This window comes from Parasteatoda tepidariorum, chromosome 3, assembly GCF_043381705.1.
Source record: "Parasteatoda tepidariorum isolate YZ-2023 chromosome 3, CAS_Ptep_4.0, whole genome shotgun sequence".
Taxonomy (NCBI): Eukaryota; Metazoa; Arthropoda; class Arachnida; order Araneae; family Theridiidae; genus Parasteatoda; species Parasteatoda tepidariorum.
In genome coordinates, this window is record NC_092206.1 from 85,029,536 (window position 1) to 85,053,367 (window position 23,832).

The window sequence follows — 23,832 nt, forward strand, 5'->3', positions numbered from 1 at the left end:
TTTTTTTTTTTTTTTTTTTTTTTTTTTTTTTTTTTTTTTTTTTTTTTTTTTTTTTTTTTTTTTTTTTTTTTTTTTTTTTTTTTTTTTTTTTTAGTTGTTATAAAGATTTGTTAAATAATTTTGCCAGAATGTTTGGCAATCATTTGAAAAGTGAATGCTTAATAATATATAAAATGTTTAGATTTAAATTCATTATTTTAAATACATTTGTCGATTACCCGCAATTATACATAAGAATTATTTATTTTAAGTATGTAAACTTTTTTTAACAAGTGAATATAACTTATCAATCGTTTAATTAAAATATTTCAAAAAAATAGCTGTAGGGATTAAATAAGTTAAACATAAACTGTGTAATAGCGAAAAATAGTTAACAAATTCAATAATTGTATATTAATGCATATTAATTATATTAAAGATACCGGAAAGTAATTTCGTTTCGGCGCATTAAATATTCGCTAGTCTTTAAAAACAATTCATTTTTTTTTTTCGATTCATTTCTATTCATTTTCGATCCGGCATTGAAAGGTGGTTGCTAACGTGGGTAAACATATTATTGATTAAAAATGAAATTTTGACAACAAAATATCAAATTCATCGAAACGACATTACTTTCCGGCCCCTTTAATACTTGCAATCAAAATCTCTGATGAAACTACCCTCAAATAAAAGATGAACGATTGATTTGCAGGTAAATCGTTAAAACTTTAATTTTAGACTCACGAAAGCCAAAGACTCTCTTCTCCTATTCGTGAATTAAAGATTCTTCCATAAAATTTCCTTTGGCAATAAGAATGCACTAACGAAAATGAGGAACAGTTTTAGACCGATTTCTTTTTGTATAATATAAAGAAATATAATTCTTTAAATAAGAATAACAATAATGATATGAAGAAGCCACCGTTCATGGCACTTTTTCTGTTTCTTGAAACTTAAAATAACGCTTAGAAATGAATTATATGTGACGTTTTTTTCTTTATAAATCATTTGAAGAGTGTGAGAGAATATAGTAGACTGTGATACTTTTTCCAAGGGTGAAATTTTTAAATCAGAATAATCCTTAGCATTGTTTTAAGGTAGATACTTAGCGCATTTCCAGAATTTTCTCGTGATAACAGCTAAATATTCAGGAAAATCTTATTGCATTCATCAAAATCGTAGTGTTTAAAATAAAAAAAAATCATAAGTTATGTTTCTCCAAGAATTAGAAAACGCGGTTTGTAATATTGTTCCTATACTCAGAATTCTGCTGCTTTCTATTTCATATATTACAATGATTTATAGGGTTATTAGTTAAATTCAAATTCTTCAATTAATCATTTTAATACAGTCTTTTGTGCGAACCATTATAAATTAAGTCCAATTTTGCTAATTAAGAAAATGCATTTTTGTGAGAAGATTTACGAATTCCTTTTAGGTAGCATACGTAGTTTTGTAAACACTTATATATTTCCTTGTATTAAAATAGCAACTTTGTTCAGTTTTATTATCTTTTACATTGAATGCTCGTTAATGAAACTAACCCATGACATTAAAAGTGAAGATCTTTGTTTTTTAATTTTGTATTTTTTTTATCAAGGAGCTTTTGTTATAATAAATTTTAATTAAAAATGTCTTTTGTTTACATTATCTAGGAAGAATTTAAGAGAATTTTTTTATTTTGAAGTTTTCTAATTTTTAGTGAAATGAATTAAAATTTTGCTTTGGATGTTTTTAATTGGATGGTGTTTTAGAGGGGAAAAAAATTTGCCTACGGGTTTTTGAGTTTTTCGCCTTATTTATTGAAGTTTAGAAGTAACAAAAATAAACTGTAATATATAATAAAATATCTGTTGTGTTTGAAGATAGACAGAACCATAAGCTATCTTTTATTTTTGTTTTCTATCTCCTATTTTAAAACTTAATGTTTTTAATCCACTATTAGTCTAGTGATGCATCACACCATCCAATTATTTTCTCTGTGTTCATCATCTTTTTTATTTATTTTGTTGATATTTCCGCACTTTAACTTGGAAAAAAAATTACCTCGCTGTGAAATATCAAAATTTGTTCTGCTTCAATAGGTTTCACCGTGAAAAAATTACTAATGTTTTCTTATAGAAGTTTGTTAAATTTATTTTCTAAAGAAGTTGTTGATTCTTGATGAGAAATTTTGTTTTCATTTTCAGGGTGCTTACTCAACAAGCGATGGTCGCTTGGGGGTGTTCGAGAAAGATCTAGTAGATGACCAGCCGGAGATGGAAACTTTCGAAGTCGAACTAGTCAAGGATCAACAAGGACTCGGAGTCACCATCGCCGGATACGTCTGCGAAAAAGGTCAGGCATTTTCCATTTTTAATACAAAATTTTTCCTACACATTTTTAGGTTGTAAATTAATTTTCTTTTCTTTTCTTTTTTTTTTAAAAAAAAAGAAAAAGAAAGACACAGCCCTTCAATTGAACCTCTAACTGTTAACTCTTTAAATCAGAATTTTTATGAAACACATTTTTTCATTATTTTGTTTTAATTTAGGTCAAAATAAGTGAAAAATATTACATTTAGCATCTTAATTTATCGTTGTGAAATACAGCATGAAACATTGGTGTCTTTTTCTGGGTCAAAGGTAAAATCTTTCAAACACGGCTCAATTTCAAATAATAATTTTCCAGATTTTCAGTTATTTATGTCAAGAGAAAGTTACTCATCATTGAAATTTCTTTAATTTACAAAATCTATTGCTCATAAATCTTTGAATATGAATTCTAATTACTTTTATGGATTTTATATATATATATATATATATATATTTAACTCTTTCCTTCAAAATAACAAGGACTATTTGACTTGAGACTATTCCTCTAGATATTACAATTCTTAGGATAGGAATAAACTTTTATTGGAACTAAGTAAAACTTTAATGTTTTTTTTTTCATGTGTAATTATTACCTTAATAAGAATTCTTTTAATTTAGTTTTTTTGTACTAAAGATAAAGAATTTTTTAAGTAATTAGTAATTAGTCTTGTTTCTAATTTTTAGAATATTTGGAAGTATTTACACTCAAGGGTTTGATTTGTAGCTGTATCATTTTGTGAATAAATCATAATACTGTATAACACTATGAACTAATGTGTAGGAATACTCTGTTTTATACTGATATTTATGCATATTAACTTTTATTTTCAAATGTTTGTAATATTTTATTGTGCCGATGCACATCAAAACATTTTCCTGAAATTAAGTATGAACTCTGTTATTTTTCTTCAATAGAATGAGGAGCTACAGGAAGAGCTGAGAAGACAAAAAATAAAATTTACTAAAGAAAACAGGAGATTGAATAGTCAATTAGTTGCAGCAGAAAATGAGAGAGAAGAGTCAAAACTGAAAGTGATTACTTTAGAAGAACAAGTTGATGAATTACTCAAATCTTTAAGAGTAAGTACAAGTTATCTGCGCGCCTGGAAGGTCATGAATTTCGGTCTTGAACAAATTCTGTCATGATTTTAACTATTTTTTTTTAAAAAAAAAATCTTAGAAAGTTATGCCGAAAAATCCATATTTTTAAAATGGAATTTACTCTTCCCCCTCCAGTTCCATGGTGTTCCGTATATCTGAATTCCTAACAAAATCCCCACTCACAGTCATATTTTATTAAAATATATGTTTTTATCATGTTCTTTAAAAATTATGGTGTTCTTTCAAAAAATGAAGGAAAAAACATTTCTAGAGCAAATTATCTTTTAAACTTGTGTAATTTCAGAATTTTTTTTTATTATTTATTTTTGTTTATTTTATAGATTTAAAATTCTGACTGAAGCAAGCCAGTCCTTAATTTTTTTAATTCTGAAATGGAACCGAAAAATAAGGAGTGTTTAAAATATAATATGAAAAGTGTCTTTAAAATATAATTCTGCAAAAAAAAGAGAAGAAAATGATTTGCTCTTATATATTTTTCAGCTATTTTATTGCTTCTACTCTTTCTTTACTCTGTTTTTTGAATTTAAAATCTTTAAATATAAAGATGCAGAGTATTACAGTTTTGGTTACATCTATAATTTCAATTAATGTTATTATAATGCTTTTTTAAATTTATTGTTGTGTTTTTGTAAGAGAAAATAGTAACTTTGTTAAGTCCTGGAAAATTTTTGGAATTATTCATGGAAAGTCATAGATTTGATAATGTAAAATGTAGCATATACCCTGCAAGTAATTTTATTTAAGCTATTCACACATAAAGCATCATATTTGCTCCTATTTTTGAAAAAAAAACTCTTTTTTTTTAAAAAAAAAAAATTTAGAATTTACTTGCTAAGATCATAAAAATATGCTCGTTAGTTTTAAGAGCTGAATGTAGTGTGTTTTGTTAATTACTGACTTTTAAATTTCAAGTGTGTTTCATTTAAGTTACTGCTTTTAAATCTCTAAATAAAATGTTTTAAATTATTCTGCCAATTTTTATTCATTTTACATAAGAAATTGTAAACAATGTGTGCAAATCTTTTAGTTTATTTGTTTCAATTTTACTTATGTTCCAAATTACACTTACGCGACAAATTTTTATTTTAAACTGGTATTTCTTTTCTAAAATACGTTGAATATTATTCTAATTATGTCTCCTTTTTGTTGATAATTTTGTTTTATTATTTACTAGGCTAGTCGCTATCGATTCAAGACACCTAAATCAAATAAGTCTGATCAATATGAAGAATCAAGGCAAAAAGATGATGATTCATCTACAGCTGATAGCTTTAATAGTAATGAGAAAAAGGATACAACAAAAAGGTAGTATAAGAATTTTAAATAGCTCTTTCCCTTATGAATAAATTGTATTTTAAAGGTATACTTCAAGGCATAACTTGTTTCATTAATAGTTGTAACTTTTTATAATATTCACTTATTTATTAAATTGTTTGTTCCATCACAATAGCTTTTCTGAAACATTTGAAGCATAATAAGATAGAACAAAAGAATGGAATAAACAGGGTATCCGCGCACCTGGAAAGTCATGAAAAATCATGGAAAGTCATGAATTTTGGTATTGAACAAAATTTGTCATAAAATGTCATGATTTTAACTATTTTTTTTAAGAAAATCATGGAAAGTCATGCATTTAGGTCACTGAAAAATTTTATTTTTAAAAGGGAATCCCCCCCCCCAATTTCATGGTGTTCCAAATATCTGAATTTGTAACAAAATCCCAGCTCAGGGTCACATTTTATTAAAATATAAAATGTTTTTGTCATGTTCTTTGAAAATTATGGTGTTTTTTCAAAAAATGAAAGAAAAAATGTCATTTTTAGAGCTATGTACAGGGATGAGATTCTTCCGCGGATTTCCGCTTTTTCTCAGATTNCTTTTAAACTTCTGTGATTTCAGAATATTTGTTATTAATTATTTTTTTTATTTTATCAATTTAAAATTCTAGCTGAAGCAAGCTAATCATTAGCAATTTTTTTAAAATTCCGAAACGAGAATAGAAAAGTCAGGAGTATTTCTTACCTTGCTGATGAACAAGAAATATATCTTTAGAATATAATTCTGCAGTAAAAAAGAAAAAAGAATTATTTGCTCTGCTATTATTTTTTCAGCTATTTTATTGCTTCATCTCTTTGTTTACTCTCCTTTTTAGTTTTAAAAATCAATAAATATGAAGATGCAGAATATAACAGTTTTGGTAATACCTATTATTTCAATTAACGTTTTTATAATGCTTTTTAAATGTATTATTCTGTTTTTGTCGGAGAAAATAGTAACTACGTTAAGTCATGAAAAAGTTCTTGGAATTAGTCATGAATTTGAAAATCTAAAATGTAGCAGATACCCTGTATAAAATGCTTAAAGTGTCAAAATTTATTTCAACTAAGTTTTATGAATGGCTATACCTTGTTTTGGAAAACGTTACTACTTTCAAAAGTTGAACTGTTTGCTTTAGTTAGAATTTCTTCAATTTCTGCTAATAGCTCCATATATTTTGCTGTTTTAATCAATCCATTTTATAAATTCGTCCTTAATTTTTTACAATTAAGATTAATATTTTGTATGTGTTCTATTTGTTATTTGCTATATTTCACCTGTGATGTTTACAATATTGTAGCTAAGAACTTTACTTTAATAACTGGGTTTTGTCTTGTCCCAGAACAGGAGTTTATAAGCTCAGTCTTGGTAATGTCACATGCATATATATTTCAGACTTTTTAGTATTATTATTTTTGCAGAAGATGCAAAGATTAAATGTGCTCTGAATATTTAGTGTGCAAAATCTACAAAATTTTTGTATTTGTTCTACTTTTAATTTACTATCTTATTTCACCTGTCACATTTACAGTATTGTAGTAAAGAACTTGAATAACTGAGTTTATTCTTGTCACAAAACAGGAATTCTTAGGCTCAATCTTGCTAATAAGGTCATGTGAATATATATTTCAGACTTTTCAGTACTATTATTTGTGCAGAAGATGCAAGGATAAAATATGTGCTGAATATTTTGTGTATAAAATCCACTAAAATTTTTAATTAATCTGCAAAACATATAATCAAATATGCTAAAAAAAATGAGGCTCTCAAGTTAACTTATTATTAGAAAATTATGATAAAAGAGATAATTTTAAAGTAGATGTTGAAGGGTATGCATTTGACGATAAGGCTTAATAATTTTGTTATTATTACTTCTTTGCTAATAGTAATGTTCTGCATTTATTGTATCAATGCTTACTACTTCATTATTAATAATACCTAATATTTTTTGCCAATAATAATTAATGCTTTTGATTTAGACTTTTAATATGAGTGTTGATGACAATTGGTGTTAATGCCATTTTTGTCTGATTGATTAATTTTTACTTTCATAAATTTTTATTAAAATGCTATCAAAAAAGGTGTTTGGGATGGTAAAAAATTAATTCTGACCTGTATTTCAATGATTATCACACTCTGGTATCTACCAATGTTTAAGGAATTATTAAGAAACTTTTTTTTATGAAGACCTTAATATTCTAAATTTCTTACTTATTCTCTTTAATAGTACATTAAAAGTTTTAATATATTTCATTTTTAATGTAGAAAATTTTATTCAATTTTTTTTACTGTTTGTTTTTTAATTGTAGTAATTTTTTAATCCTATTATATAATATTTTTTGTAATATAATTTTTTATTTTATTATTAGGAAAGCTTCTTCGCTCAAAACATCTCACTCTAACAAATCTGTTAAAGTTAATTCTTCAAAGCCAAAAGTTCATTTTGACCTGCCTCCAGAATTGGACACTTCTAAAAATGATGTCGCTAGTGAGGAATCTAAAGATGACCGTTCAAGTAGCGAACTTGATCATGATCCAAAAAATGATGTTAATTTTACCAAAAGTACGAATAAGGATGCTGAAAGCCATGGCTCTCCTCTCTCAGAAGTCAGCAATTCAAAAATCCAACCTGTATGTGAGAAAAGTATTATTAGTTTGTTAGTTATGCTGTAATCTTTGTACTCAAAATTTAATCAAAAATAACCATACTTTTTCAATGTTGTGTTACAAATTCTTGTTTAACAGAATAAGTTTTTTTTTTTTGCTGTATTTATAAATTCACCATTATATTTTGATCTAATCTCAATTAAATTATTTCTTCTGGATGGAGACTTGCAAAATCCAATTATTTTTTTAAAAAAATAAGATTATTTTTATGTAATAATTAGATAGTTTATTATGTTAGGTATATCGAGATAATTATTATTATTATTTTTTGAATGGAAAAATGAAAGGGAGAATTAAAGAAGGGTTGGGATGTTTTTTGGATTTCATGTTTTCACATGTCAGTAGAGCTGCACTCATACCTTAAACAATCAGAAGATATTGGCCATAAATTATACATATTACAGATATGTATAATGTGCACTAACACTGTTCTTGGAAAGCTTTTAATATTACTAAAAAGGGTGAAGACAGGCAAAATTTCCTTAACCTACGGATTCCTTTGGTAACAGAGATTAATATTAGAATTTTTTTATTTGCTTCGCGCATATTTCACGCCATTACATTTTTTCATTTGACTTCCAGGTATTCTGATATCAAGGATTAGTTTTTTCCGCTTTTTTTCTTTTTTCAATATAATTTTAAAAAATCCGTCTTTTCTAAGAAAGTTCTCAAGAAGAAGAAAAATTTGCAGTTGTATGCTTTTCCCTACCTATTCAAACAGGATTAAGAATTTCATTCACAAGATTTAAAATCACACATCACGATTGGTATTTACATAATTTAGAATCGTGCATCCTGTTTCTTATTTTTACGATTTTATATTGAATATCCCATTTCGTATTCACGGGATTTAAAAGAGTTGAAAATATTAAGCATAGATTCAAACAGTAGAAATTAGAACTAGAGGACAGAGGTCTTTCCAAATGAATGATCTAACTCCTGTGTAGAACCACGAAGTTGCTTTGTAGAGCAGACGGTCACTGTCCATTATTGTCTCAAAGTGAATAAATAGAAATGATTGAAATGCCTATACGGTGCAAGTGAGAAACAAGGTCATAGTTGCACTGCATCTTGGCTTGTCGGGAATAAGAAAATTACTCCTCCAGCTTTTTAGGGCCGTCCAAGGTCTCGTAAGGTATTTGACATAAATAATTTTTTACAAACAGTTTTATCCTCCAATAAGAGAGTGTTAGAATGTTCTAGTAAACTGCCACTTTCTTTTGAAAGGAGGTCCACTTGTTCATTGTCCCAAACACCACAATGTCTTGATACCCACTAAAGAAAAAAAACTTTTCCCTCTTAAAATCAGAGTTCTCATGAATTCTCGATATTGCAAGAGTGAATGCTTTAATATACTTCAAATTCACTGAATTTTTGAATTTTTGAAAATATTTTTGTGAACTAAAATTGTGGAAAATTATTTGAATGATAAAGACTTGATTTTATGAACATTAAAGACGATTTATCAGAATTACGGTTCCTATCTGAACTGCAAGCAGCTAAAATTACTTGACTAATTGTTTTACCCTTGTATAAAAGATTTCATTAATCAGTTCCTATTTTTTAAAAATCCTATTTTTCTTATTTTTTTTTATTAGCAAAACTTTTTTTTTTCATTTTAAAAAACTGCCTTAGCAATTCAAGTTCTCTTTATAATTTAAAATTATATTCATGTAAATATTTATCTTTAAAAGTTAAACACTGGGAGATAAATCTACAGGAGTGAGTACTATTCTTTCGAAAAATAATATTTTAGCAAAATATATTTCTGCATTTTCTTTTGCAAAGATTCTTCTATAAATAAATAATAAAATTCATGTATTAGAAGATTTTATTTTAGGAATCAGTTTCTATTTTTTTTAAACCATTACTTTAACAAAATACATGAATTTTTTTAATAGATTTTTTTAATCCCTTATAGGATATAGTACAAAAACTTCTCCCTTCTGGTGACACAGAAATAATATATCCTAGTGGCACAAAGAAGACTATCAGAGTTGATGGAACTATTTATATTGTATATCATAATGGGCAGACTAAATATATATATCCTGATAAACATGAAGTAAGTGGGGTTTCTTTTCCAGTATGTATCATGTACAAGTTTTATTATATATTTAATATGCACTTTAGAGTGAAAATTCTTGTGTGCAAGTTTACTTATATTATTTTAAAAATTATATCACATCATAGTTAAAAAAAAATTTTTTTTTAAAGAAGACTGAAAAAAGAGGAACATTACAGGGCTTCCACATGCACTAAAAATGTAGAAACTTATTCATTTTTATTTATTTAATCATCTATATTTAAAGCAAAAATGTACCTTGTGCTTACTTTCAGTAATTAACTGATAGAAATGTGTTATTATTTTTATTTTTTATATCCATCGTTGATCAGCTGACCCAATTTTGGGTTTAAGACTACTAATGTTCAACTTCGTAGCCTTGTAATTTTGAACCAATCCAGAAGACAAGGAAACTTCTTGTACCCCCAGAGGTATTGATTTGTTATGGGAACATGGAGGACTTTGTAGATTTAACGTGCACACAGGTTTTTACTACACGGGGAGTCTTAGGTGGGCCTGGGATCGAATCCGTGAACTCTTGGACATGGGCCCAGTGCCCTACCAACCAGGCTATCCCGCCCCTATAGAATTGTGCTAGAAAAAGTTGCTGGTTTTTGTCTCTATTCATAGATTTCAGCTTGTTTTTTGCCACTACTTTTTTCAGTTTTAGACGAATGTGAGAGTACTGATATTGAATATCATCATAGAGAGGAATAAAGTTATAGCAGTAATAGGAAGGAGGTATAAAGTAATCGGAACTTTATAAATTAAAAAGGATTTTGTTGTAGTTTTCAAATTATCTTTTCGCTAATTCATTAATTTTTGCTTAAAGAATTGTAAACTCTAAATTGTTGAAGATTAAAAAAGAAAGAAATATTAATATAAAGTGGTTAAAGTTTTGTTTGTAAAATTACTTTTGCTTTTCTTTTGAAAATCTTTTTTTATAAATAAATATACACAAGATACAAATATAGGTTAAAAATATGTTTTGTGTTTTGAAAAAGCTAGTTACTTTTTAATAGAAGCTTTAAATATGCCGCGAAAGCAAAGATTGTGTGACTGAATGAAAAGGAACCTTTTCTTGCTTGTCAGTAAAATCTACAGATGGTGTTGGCTGTGCCTTTAACTTAAATTTGAAAATTTTATTGATAAACTTCCGATTTAAAGTTATCAGAACTACAGATTGCTGGGAACTATGTTTTTTTAAACTCCAGCCATTATATAGGAAATATTTAAGCGTAATATTGTTATTGTTTTCCGTTAATATCTTTCGATTGGTATGAATCTTGAATTCTTTTCCTTTAACGAACAAAACCACTGAACCATTGATTTGGTACTGATTTGTACGCTGATGATTATGTACATTGTTTTGGTATATCTTTGATATTGAATTAAGAGTTTCATAGCTGAAAAGTTGTTATTAGTTATACTGTTTAGAAAAATAAGCTTTTTAGGTGGATTAGAGCATACTTTGTGGCATTCATTATGCTAATGTAACATAATTTCTAAAAGAAGTGCAAATAAAAGGACCAAGGGGTTAAAAATTGTCTACATTCGAATGCCAAGTCATATTATAAACATTCACAACTGTTTACAATTTACTCTAATAAAAAAACTTTAAAATAATTGTTTGTTTAATTACTCATAAATACATATTTTCCATTCACATAGTATCCTTCCCAAACCTTAAAAACTTCACATTCTTTACGATTCTTTCCACATCTTTTGAAATTTTATTGATTTTAATTTTCCCAAATTTAAAAATATCCACTAATTTCACCACTATTTAATGTAAAAAACGTAAGGTTGACTTTATTTTTGCCAATATTATTTCACAATGAATTGCTAATAAGGAATCTCTTTCTGTAAAGTAATGCTTATCTATATATTTTGAAACCAACAACAACAAAAAAAAAGATTGCCTTATTATCTACTAATATACTAGAGTTTGTAAGTATACACATGTGTATGGTTTTCAATTTTTTAACTAAGCATGAGTTTTTTTCTTTTTTTTTCTTTCCAAAATGAAAAAAAAATTTTTTTTTTGTTTCAAATCTCTACTCTGCATTCCATAATTTAGTACAACAGAAAACATGATTCAACTACCATTATACCACATTTAATGTTGTTTATTTTTATTAATAGTGTTAGTATTATTTTAAATTACTTCATTGAATTTTGCTGGAATATTTCCCCCACTTTATATATACTTATTAATGTTTTAGTTTTCTCTTCCTCCCACTTTGTTTTGGAAATATTCATTTTTAAAGTATGTGTTTGTATTTTTTAACTAAACAAACGAAACACAACAACACTCCCAAATAAATTTTACAACAATTTGTTTGTTACAAGTAAACATCCGAAAGTTGAGAAATAGTGTAAACCTCATGAGAGCATTGAATTATGTAAAAGAATTTGCCTTCTATCCCCTGCCTTTAAAGCAGCTTGTAATACCTCTGGAAATAGTAGTCAGTGCCACACCTTGAGGTATGTATGAAGGATAGAAATCTTTGTGAATAGGGATGTAAACAGAATTAGTTTTTGGATATTCATCAGTAATAGTGCTAAAATTTCTCTAAATTTTTTTAGTTGTAAAAATATGCACTTTTAATCATCAAGGTTTTTTAAATTACCAGTTGTAGAAATTTTTTTTACATTAAAGCTACTTGTATATTAAATATTAGGATTATTATGGCATGTTGGGCTCAAACTATTTATTTCTCCTAAATAATCATTTCCCTTAAAAATTTATTTGTCCATTGCTAATACAATATATTCTCGGCATCTCGAAATTGAAGGGACGCTAAAAAAATTTCAAGAATGCGAGTTTTAGAAATAGCGAGTTCAGAGCTAAATATGTTCTAAAGAGAAGAAAAATATATTCTATAATAGTATTCGAAAAAGTAGAATCTTGAGATATACGAATAACTACTAATAATTATGTGTGTAATGATAGTTGACTGTAAGTCTAAATACGGGAACATTAATTTTTAAAAGACAAAATTAATTATGCTTTGAATAGAAAAAATTGGTTTACAATAAACATGCATTGTGTTTTTTTTCCAAAAATTTTGTTTTTATTTCGAAAAATATCTGACATAACCAAGACTCTAAGGACTTTAATTTACTAACCACTAAGTTAGCCAAATATCAAAAGTGTTAGCCAAACTTCAGAAGTCTTAGCGAACGGTAAGAGTTTTGTCACAATATATCATGTGATCTGGCAACATATGTGTTTATATGTATTTTAAGTTTTTTTTCCTTGTTGTTTTTTTTGTTGCTTATATTATCTAGTCTTGATATAATTCTTATTAGTATATCTGTGGGAAATTACTCGAATTAAATAGAATAAATAAGATTTTGTTCAGAAAAAATCCTATTGATGTAATTTGAAGATCAAGGGGAATATATATGGATATTTTTTTTTCTATAAAAAAATCGTTCGCCAATACTTTTGCCAAAATATTATTTATTTTGCCGAATTTACGATTTTATCGCATTTTGCGAAATGGCGAATGTTTAGAGTGGGCTCTTCATAACAAGGTTTTTAGAAAAATTCCGCGGCATTGGAATTCAAATTAACATTAGGTGGATATGTAATGTCAAGGGGAAAAATATTTATTTGACATAACACAATTTTAGAGATATACACCGAAGAGCCATTACATTATGACCACCCTCCATCTATAACAATAAGCTCGCCCAGGAACAATGTTTACATTGGGCACATTAGGACCCATAATCCTCATAGAACAACCCCTGACGTCTGTAAGCTACTTGAACATAGTTGCAGTCCAGATTCACCCATTCATGGCAACAGTTTTTCCTGCGGGGGATGGTGTTTACCAGCAGGGTAATGCACCATGTCATAAGGGTCGAATCGTCATGGATTGGTACGAGGAACATTCCAATGACTTTCATGTCATGTCTTGGCCCCCAAATTCACCTGACCTTAATCCAATAGAGCGTTTGTGGTCCTACTTGAAAAACCATATTCGTGCTGCCATGCTACCCCCTCGCAATGTGAGGAATTGCAGGACTAGTTGATGAGCGCTTGGTACCAGATACCTCAGACTACCTATCAGGCACCTTGTGGAATCAATGCCACGGTGGGTGCTAGCAATTTTGAGGGCTACAGGTGGTCCTACATGTTATTAGCAGGGTGGTCATAATGTAATGACTCTTCGGTGTATGTTAGAGATATTGAGAGTATACTATAATTATTTTATTCAAATAATTGTTTGGTGCACATATTTCCCAGATTCATCAATTTGAAAATGGTGTAGTAGAAGAATCTTTTCCAGATGGCTCCAGAGTGACTAAATTTCCAAAGTAAGAATTAATGTTTTAAGTTTTGATTGACCTTATAATATAACTGACTTCAGTAGTACTGTTCTATGAATGGCTGTTTAAATTGAAAAATTAATATTTAAATAAGTAATAACATGATTAAGCAATTTTTAGTGGTACAGTAGAGTCTCGATAATTCGAGTCTCGGGTGTACGAGTTTCCCATTAATTCAAGTTTTTGAAAGTGTGAGGTAGGCTTGGTCCCGTCTACCTCGAATTATCCAGACTATACTGTAATTAATTTTCAATAAATTGAAATTGTCCTTAAATATTAATTAAAGTTCAAATAAAAACTACGATAAAATACCAATTGCTAATCATCTACAAAAGTTAATGACTTGGTATTAATTAATAATTAATTAGATAAAAAATTGAGCTTAACTCTTAATCCAATTATTAAATTTTTATGCAATAAATTATGGATTGCAATCTTTATGATTCAAGAGCAGCATTTAATAAATTCTGGTTATTTATTGCTTATCATTAACCATTTACAGGGATTTGCATGGTGAAGCCTGTCATTCTGGTACATTCTGCCAAAAAGTCAATTAAGTTAAGACGCTAAAAACATCTAAACTCTTTAGGAAATTGAGCTGAAAGTAATTGATTGAATAGTTCTTGAGCAGATAAAAAAAACAATTTTAAAATGTATGCTCAAAGGGTCTAGCTAAAAATATTGACTCACAATCACATCCAATGTTAGAATTTTGTTCTTTAACTAAATATTTTGAATTCCACCTACTTTATTAATTGCAAATAATAAAATTAAGTGTTGATTTAATTTTTTATTCTAAAAAATTTTATTGCAACATGTGTGATATTTTGTTTCCATTAAGTTATGCTGTTTTCTTTTTAAACACTTCCTAATAAAAAAAAAATTGGAAAGTATAGGGACTGGTATGCATGTAACAATAATTTTGAAGGTAACTTTTCTGTATCTGTATATCTGAAATCACCTGTATATCTGAATGTCATATTTATATTGCCGTTAGATTAGCTACACATTTTTTTTAACTATTCTCTCTCTCTTTTTAAATGATTTTTCTGATAAATTATTTTCATTCTTCCCCATTTTCAATACCTTTAATAATGCTTATGAACTTTCTCTGCAGATGAGTTGTAAGAATGAAAAAATAAACAGGAATTTGCAAATTGTTTTTGAGTATCTTTTTTAAAATATTAGATAAAATGCAATATACATTTTAAAGAAAAAAGTGCTATGCTAATATACTTATTTCTGAAAAATATATAGATAATAATCTCACTTGTGTTATTTCATTTAGTGGACAAGTTCAATACTTGATGCCTGATGGAATAAAGGAAAACAACTTTCCTGATGGAGATAGTCAAATAATTTATCCTGATGGAACTGAAGTCATCAAAAGTGCTGATGGAATGCAGAGAATGTTGAAGCCGGATGGAACAGATATACTGTATTGGGAAAATGGTGAAAGAGAAATCAGAACTTCCACTTATAAAGTAAGAAGTTGTTCAAAATTGACTTCATATTAATCATAAATTTCCACAAATCATACTCTTATCTTTGTACTAATTATAAACTAAACTCAGTGGCACGGCAGCCCATCAAGTGTCAAGACCTACTGTGCCCATCTCAGTTTTCTTGACCTTGGGCTCTGGAGTGCAGGAGTAGATGCTCCGGTTAGGTGGTCAGCCAAATGCAAAACCCCCAAGTGTTTAGTTCAATAACATGCTTGGTACTCATTTATCGACCCACTGAAGGGATGAAAGGCTGAGTCAACCTTGCCCGGCCCAAGGATCGAACCCAGGACCTGTGGCACAGGAGAGTGAAGTGTTACCACTCAGCCTCTGTACTAATTATAATAACTTTTAAATTTTTTAAAATTATAATTTTATATTAACATACCTGCCATACCTCCTGTATTTTACGACTATCTCCTGTTTACCCATATATTCTCAAATTTCTCCATATTTGTTGAAGAAAGCTTCAAAAAATAAAATTTTGGGGATAAAATATCCACTGAGGGCAAAAATACTTCTCTTATTCCTCAACAGATAGTGCTATTGCCAGTACTGCAGTATGTTAAGTGTTAATAGCTTAAGTAGAGCCGCAATAGCTCAGGAGGTAGAACATTTGCCTTCCAATGAGGTGAACTGAGTTCGAATCCCAGCGATGGCTAGTTGATACGAATTCCGCATCCGTCTTGCACTGACGACAGTGCTGATGTAAAATATTATAACTGGTACGGATCATGTTATAAGTCCCCTTGCTGTTAGGCTAATCGTGGGAAATTCTCGTTTTATCCCTTTCCATGTAAGGCAAATGTGGGTTAGTTTCATTGAAAAGCCCCTGCGAAGGCAAATTCTCCCAATACTTATCCAAGAGGTCCCTTGTCTTCTGGATTTGGTTCAAAATTACATGGCTACGTAGCTGAACATTAGTAGGTATGTATTAATATTATAACAGTGAAATACTTCTTTTGGGATAGCAATAGGTAACCAGTAAGGTTCATGTTATATTTATTAGAATTATTTCTCATAAAAATTACATCAAACCACATTTAATACTTCTTAGATTTACTAAAATTTTAATTTTAATTTGCTCAAAATACTCTTTCTTTAACAAATCATTTTTTCTACAACTATATTTGCTTTTTAATAATATTTAATAAAAAAAAGCTAGCGATAATTTTTTTAAAATTAATTTTTCTGCATAAATTTGTTTTCTTAATAATCTTAAAAGTAAGATTTTTTTTACCCTACTTGCAGTATTATATACAAAAATATTCTTCAATTAGCTGGTAAGAATTTACTTTAAATACTATGTTCTTTTGTATTACTAATTTTTGTTCTAAATTGTCTTAATCACAAGTTAGGTGTATGATGGTTATATGACTGTTGTGATTGCAAAGTTACGTAGCATAAACTAAACAAAACAGAAGGATTACCATAAAATTTATACTATTGGTTAGGTAAATCAAATAAATTTGATAAAATTAATCAAGGATATTCTTTTCTAAGTGTTTGTACCCCCTCCCCTCTTATTTCTGATAAAATATTGTTTTACATGAAAAAATGTGATCTGTAACTTAGTTGCGATTTTCTTGAGAATAAAAATGTCAGAGAAATTTATTTTATTCATTGAGAGATTGAACTAGAGTCTTTATTTTGAATGCTATCAGTTATATATGTCTGAAATTATAAGCATGTATGAATTTATGCCATAATTTTCAAAAATCAGGTAAAAATATGGTAAAATAAGTCTGGAAAAGTTAGGGATTTTATTCCCCTTGTGTGATGGGGACAGGGTTGGCTTTTTGCCGGCAGAAACTGGTTTTTGCCATGCAAATGGCAGAAACTGGTTATAACCGGCAAAAACTGGCAGAAACTAAAAAAAACTTCTATATTAGTTCTAGTAATTGCTTAATGACATTTTGTTTAAGTAAACTGAAAAATTTAACTCCATGTAACTGTAACAAACTTTTTAATTCATTGTTTGTAAATATATATTATTTTGTTTATATTAAATATAAAGACTGCAGTATATCAAATATTTATATAAAATGAAGAATAAAGTAATGTAATAATAAATATAAATACTAGTTTTTCGTTTATTATATTAAATTCTGAAATTCAGTAATTATCATTTAACTCTTAACATAACTGAATATAGCAATTTTCAAATAGTTTTTTTTCTTTTCAAGACATAATTTGCATGGCAACAATCCAACTATTATAACAGTAACAGTTTGAATCCTTTGTGGATGGCAATGCTTGCTGGATTTGAGAGAATCTTCTCAAATTTCTCGTTCGTGCATAGCAAATTGAGAAATTGTTTAGGTTTAGAAACTGCGTCAAAACTTGTCTTTTGTTATATATTGCTGCAGAGTGCAAACAATGTAATTTTGAATGGTGATAATTTTGTAAATAAATTGTACTTTGTTTAACATTTAATTGTTTTTTCTGTGAATTATCCATTATATGTCGATCTCAGTACTTACTTTTATGTCATTTTTTGAATTTCTGCCACAAATGTGGCGGAAAAAGGGTTTTTGCCATGCTGGTTTTAACCGGTTTCAACCAGTGGTTTTAACCACCTCGGCAGAAACTTGCCAACCTTGGATGGGGACTACCCTTATTATCCTGTCATGTATTGCAAAAATATGGTTGATATTTTCTTGAAAAAGTCATGGGGAGGGAAACACTGCTATCATTATTTCTCTTGAATATTAACAATGCTTGAATGTTGATTTTTCAGAAAAGAGAATTTGCTGATGGATCAGTGAGAATTTTGTATATTAATGGCAGACGAGAAACGAGGTATACCAATGGAAGAATAAGAGTTAAGGATAAAGATGGTAGAATCTTATTTGACACAAAGTATTTTGCAAGGTACAGTTGTTCTGTTAAAGTTGGAAGTATTTGTTAACTAAACTAAACTAATTTTCATTTAAAATAGAAATTTTCAAAAGATGTCTGTAAAAAATATATTGTTTTATATTTCAGGAAACTTATGAGAAGTGCTTTATATAAAATGATGAATGAAATATAAATAATTTCAGCTGCACATACTGTAGTGTAATTTAATGTATTTTACATCACATGTTTGTAACTTCAAAGTATATAAATTTTAATTGAGACTCATCAAATTTTTTCTGTAAAAGCATTTCATTGTTATTTATCACAAATTTTAAGAAGATCTCTCTTTTCTATCAACTGCCAAAGGGGTGAAGAAATTAAGCGGATTAAAAGCATATTAAGCTTGTTTCTTAAGACTACATTTTAAAGCGCATTAAATTTAGACTTAAGGAGCACGATAGGTATGTCCATTATCAAGAATTTGAGAAATAATCAATTGCTGCAAATTGTTGGGATCTTGGGCATAAATTCAATTTTGACACTGCCAAAATTATTTCCACCCCAGTCATAATCAGCTCATCTTGATGCCTGGGAATCTTGTTTTATTCATACGAATGCTAATTCTTTTATGAACAAAATGAGTTCCTCACCAGCTCTCTATAGCATTTGGAAATGCATTTTACCTTGATTTGCCCCTCACAACCACTGTGGTTTTTCTAGTTTTGTTTCTTCTTATTTTTCCTCTTTTTTTTTGACAACTTTATATTTAAAATCATTTTTGTTTCTTCTCATTAACATCTGTCGAGTCTTGAAAATGGCTACCTATTTTTTAACCGCTTGAAAAATGTGGACTGTTTTTTTCCTTCTTATATATTTTAGAAACGAAGCGAATAAAGTTTTTTTATTACTTAATATCTTACCGCTTCAGTTTTTTGGAAACTATTGCTGCTTATTTTAATTAATTATTAACTGTCCATCTTGTAAAATAATATTGTTTAAAGAATTTGTTATTGACTATTGCAATTTTTTTTATAGGCAACAAGCATGGTAAAATCTCTATTAGATACCGTGAAAGATTTTTTGGTCTGCCGATTACTACAGCTTCCGACAGAAACAACTTAGATAAATTTTTCAAAAATCATAGAATTTTGATGACATTACTGTATGAGCTTATTAGTTATAACTCTGACTTGTAAAAAAGAACTCATCTTGCTTTTATTTTTGTACTTATCGCATTTATCTTTCCACATAATTTGTTTTAAAGTTAAATTAAGTAATTGTATAAAGTATCATGTGTTTTCGGGCTATGAACTTTGAAAACATCATGTTTTACTGACCGATTATTGATTGCATTTTGACCGTCTAAATTCTTTGGTACTAAATTTACACTTAAAAGTATTAATAAATGTGTTTGTATGATATCTTACCTAAGTTTGACTGTTGTACCTAACTGAAATATTTTACAGGATGTTGCTTAATGACTTCATAATACATATTGGGAGTACAAATTAGTTCGCTCTGTTTTTTTTGTGGTCAAAAATGCATTTATTTCAGAACAAAATGAATGAACAGATTAATCAAAGTATTGTCTATCGCTGGCTGCTACTTTTCCCCACCTCTCAGGCAATTTTCGAATTCCATCTCGATAAAATGTCTCATCTTTTGAGGCGATCCAAGTTAGGAGCCAATTTTCGATTTCTGCGAAAGAAGTGAACTGGTGACCTGCAAAATCATGCTGCATCCGTCGGAACAACCAGTAATCAGAAGGAGCAATGTCCAGAGAATACAGCGGGTGCGATAAAATATCCCACTTGAGCGTTTCCAAATAGTTTTTTACGACTTTTGAGACATCAGGCTGACCGTTATTATGCAGAAGAATAAGTCTTTGCTCGTATTCCGCCCTTTTTTCTCGTAATACATGGCTCAAATGAATCAATTGTAGCCTATACCAATCGCCCGTAATGGAATCACCAGTTTGTAGCAGCTCATATTATACAAAACTCACCATTTATCATTTACCATTCTTTATTAACCATTCTTGAAACGTCGAAACCATTCTCAAAACGATATAAACTGAATATTATTGAGAGATGTTTAACCTCTTTGAAACCAGCTGTCACTATATAACATACAAAACAGCAGAGCCATTTTTTAAAAACGAACCGAACTAATTTGTACACNGTCAACATAAACTTCTACAAGCATTCGATGCGCTTCAGTTGCACTTTTCTTCCAATTAAAGCAGAAACATAAAACCTCTCGCAAATGGTACTTCATTACCGCAAAATTTGACATATTACAAATTTGACAAAGTAAAAAACAAGGTTTTTGTATGAAACTCAAAATGATATAAACTGAATATTATTGAGAGATGTTTAACCTCTTTGAAACCAGCTGTCACTATATAACATTCATAACAGCAGAGCCATTTTTTAAAAATGAATCGAACTAATTTGTACACCCAATATTTTTGGAAACAACCAATTTCACGCATTAGGGGTCAAAAATAATTTAAGCTAAGAAAATTAAATGCTATCAAAATCCAACTGAGAAATGTTAGATTTAATTCACCAAAACAGATTTGACTTGCTAGAGTAAGCACAGGAATTTAAGGGTTTGAAACACCAAGCTTCTTCAAACTATCAAAGTTGATTTAATGTTTAGAACTGCCTTCCCCATCATTAAGGATTCAACAGATTTTGTTAGCATATTCGTGTTATTAATTTGTGTTTGTAATTATTATTTTGTGTTGTACATATATATATATTTATTTATTTTTGACCAGTATTCTTTAAATATATTAGGAGTGGTGATCACATCCTGTGTGCTAATGGTTTAATCTTTAGCTTACAGTGACAAAAATGTTGGCAACTTATTTGCAATTTTTTACAACTTATAAAAATTCTTCAATGTATAATATCCTTTTGTTAAAATACTGTATGAAAAATATGTTTATATTCAATATGTTTGGAAGTTATTAATTTAAAATAAGTACAAATTTTAAACNAGCAACCAAACACTGAAAATATGCTATGCTATTTGATTTTAATTTAAATTGTAATGCAAATAAGGAGGCACATTTATCCCGCCATTTTTATTAATTAAAAAAAGTTGTGTATCTTTTTTTTTTTTTCAAAAAGAAATGATATTTAATACGGAATAATTAAAACAAAAGTACATTTTTTTACATTCATATTTTAATGTAATCAAGAAAAAGTTAAAGCGTTAGCAACTAAAAGTTAAGAAAAAAATGTAGGCACTGAAGAGGGAGAAAGTACATTTTTACCACTTCAATGACTGCCCTGTGCTTGGTGTATTTCAAGTTAAAGCTTGGATATCAGGTTTTATGCTCGTCAAATTTAAACGCGGGTCTCCTTTGAAACAAATGTCCAACATATCTCTTTGCTTTAGCTATCATAATTCTTTGTTTACACCAGAACCATAGGTTTCATACATATTTTCAATTCCAATCTCAAATAGCTTTTATTATTGATATTATTAGCAATTTTTATCTTTTGAATACTCGTCGCCCCCCTAAGGATTGTCGCCCCCAGGTTGGGAACCACTGTGCTAGAGTAAGCACAGGAATTTAAGGGTTTGAAACACCAAGCTTCTTCAAACTATCAAAGTTGATTTAATGTTTAGAACTGCCTTCCCCATCATTAAGGATTCAACAGATTTTGTTAGCATATTCGTGTTATTAATTTGTGTTTGTAATTATTATTTTGTGTTGTACATATATATATATTTATTTATTTTTGACCAGTATTCTTTAAATATATTAGGAGTGGTGATCACATCCTGTGTGCTAATGGTTTAATCTTTAGCTTACAGTGACAAAAATGTTGGCAACTTATTTGCAATTTTTTACAACTTATAAAAATTCTTCAATGTATAATATCCTTTTGTTAAAATACTGTATGAAAAATATGTTTATATTCAATATGTTTGGAAGTTATTAATTTAAAATAAGTACAAATTTTAAACACATTTAAAATATTGTTTGTTTAACCGTTATTTTTATTTTCATTTGAAATATATTTTTACTGTATGCTGATTAAAGTAGTACTTGCTTAAATCTTCTTTAAATTGTTTTATAACTTTGCTTTTTATAATTTTAAGGTTAGCAATTTGTTGAATAAAAAGAATTTTTTAGCAATGTAATCAGTGATTACCTGACTAATCCAAATTGGAAGTATCTCCAGTATTTCTTTTATACTTCATTTTAAAATCATGAAATATATTAAGATTATAAGAGATCAAAAGTTAATATAAGCCTAAGGTTTTTATGGAATCATGTTATTTTATTAAATTTTTTATATCTTTTAAAAATAATACCTTTTAAATATAAATTCGGTCATATAGGTAGAATATGGAAAATGATATTAATTGAAAACATGAAACCAAGCATTTCCAATATTTTAGAAGCACAAAACTATTCATAGTCATCATACACATTATTTGTTTAAGAAAAAATAATTCTTTTAATTTGATAATGCTTAGTTCTAATTATTAATCTAAAACTTGGTTATGGTCTCTTAAAAATGTTGATGAAATGTAAGTTTTTTAAAAAAGGCTTTTTTCTTCCTCATTAAGTGCAAATCGTTGAATTTTTTTTTATTTTACGCCAAGATTTACACGCCAAATATTATTATTGTTAATACAAAAGTTTTTTTATTTTACATTTTCTTCTTAAATTTTGAATTATTTCATAATTTGTTCTAGTTATTTACTATATGAAATTATTACTAAATATTTATATTTAAATGAGTGCTTGTATGTCACAAAGCTTATTTTGTATCATATATAAAGAATTCCATTTATTGTATATATTTGTAAAATAAAATATTTGTAAGTTTTTATATGAATCTCATGGAGAAAACATGTTTATATGGAATAAAGCATTTTATTGTAACTTTGTTTTATTAAACATTTAAATTCATGTTTTTTATATTACCAGCAGAGATGCCATTAAAAAATTCTAGGTCTGCACAATATTTAAAATGTAACTAAATTAAAACTGTACTTGTTATGCTAGTGCAATTAATTTTTTCTTTTAATATTTCATCTCAAAAACTTTCGACTTTTCGGGGGCCCCATCGGAACTCGGGGCCCATCCTTAAAAACGGCTCTGATGTAGCTGATCGTAATTAAAGAACATGTTGAGCAACATTTTATGAAATTTATATTTTACTAATAAGCGAAAATCTGTCCAGAATGTTAAGATACATAGGATGCTATAAGCAAATTATCTTTATTCAAAGAAAACTATGCAACTCACATATTTGGCAGAATGAAGCGATTTTTTAAATAATGAATCATACAATATTCTTATAACGTACATACATCGATGTTTTTAAAATGCCAATTAACATTCAACTAATTTTCTTTTAATTATAGAAAAAAGAAACATCATGAATTATATAAAACTACGTGAATGTGAATAATAGTTATAATCTCTACCAGATACTCTATATTTTCTTCGGGCGTTTTTTCGTTCTCGGAACTTCTCGCTTAGAAGACATGATTAAAGGTGTAAAGATAATAATTTGCCCCACAACTTTGTATATAATTAAAATGAATTTCGGAAATTTGGTCTTAGTGTAAAATCTTCATATTTTAAAACAGCATAAAAAACACA

General features: G+C 28.2%; 1 protein-coding gene across 5 annotated transcripts in view; it reads left to right on the forward strand.

Annotated features, from left to right (window-relative positions):
* The window catches only part of LOC107436836 (centromere protein J), a 46,528-nt gene extending 26,163 nt beyond the window's left edge, over positions 1 to 20,365 (forward strand). For all 5 annotated transcript variants that reach the window (XM_043047411.1, XM_043047415.1, XM_043047412.1 and 2 more), the window contains 8 exons: positions 3,249 to 3,413; positions 4,630 to 4,760; positions 7,142 to 7,403; positions 9,361 to 9,504; positions 13,766 to 13,836; positions 15,137 to 15,332; positions 18,091 to 18,224; positions 19,227 to 20,365. In XM_043047411.1, coding sequence (XP_042903345.1) covers positions 3,249 to 3,413; positions 4,630 to 4,760; positions 7,142 to 7,403; positions 9,361 to 9,504; positions 13,766 to 13,836; positions 15,137 to 15,332; positions 18,091 to 18,224; positions 19,227 to 19,242 — 1,119 coding nt within the window. In that variant the 3' untranslated portion in view covers positions 19,243 to 20,365. The remainder of the gene's footprint in view (positions 1 to 3,248; positions 3,414 to 4,629; positions 4,761 to 7,141; positions 7,404 to 9,360; positions 9,505 to 13,765; positions 13,837 to 15,136; positions 15,333 to 18,090; positions 18,225 to 19,226) is intronic.
* Positions 20,366 to 23,832: the final 3,467 nt, after the last annotated feature.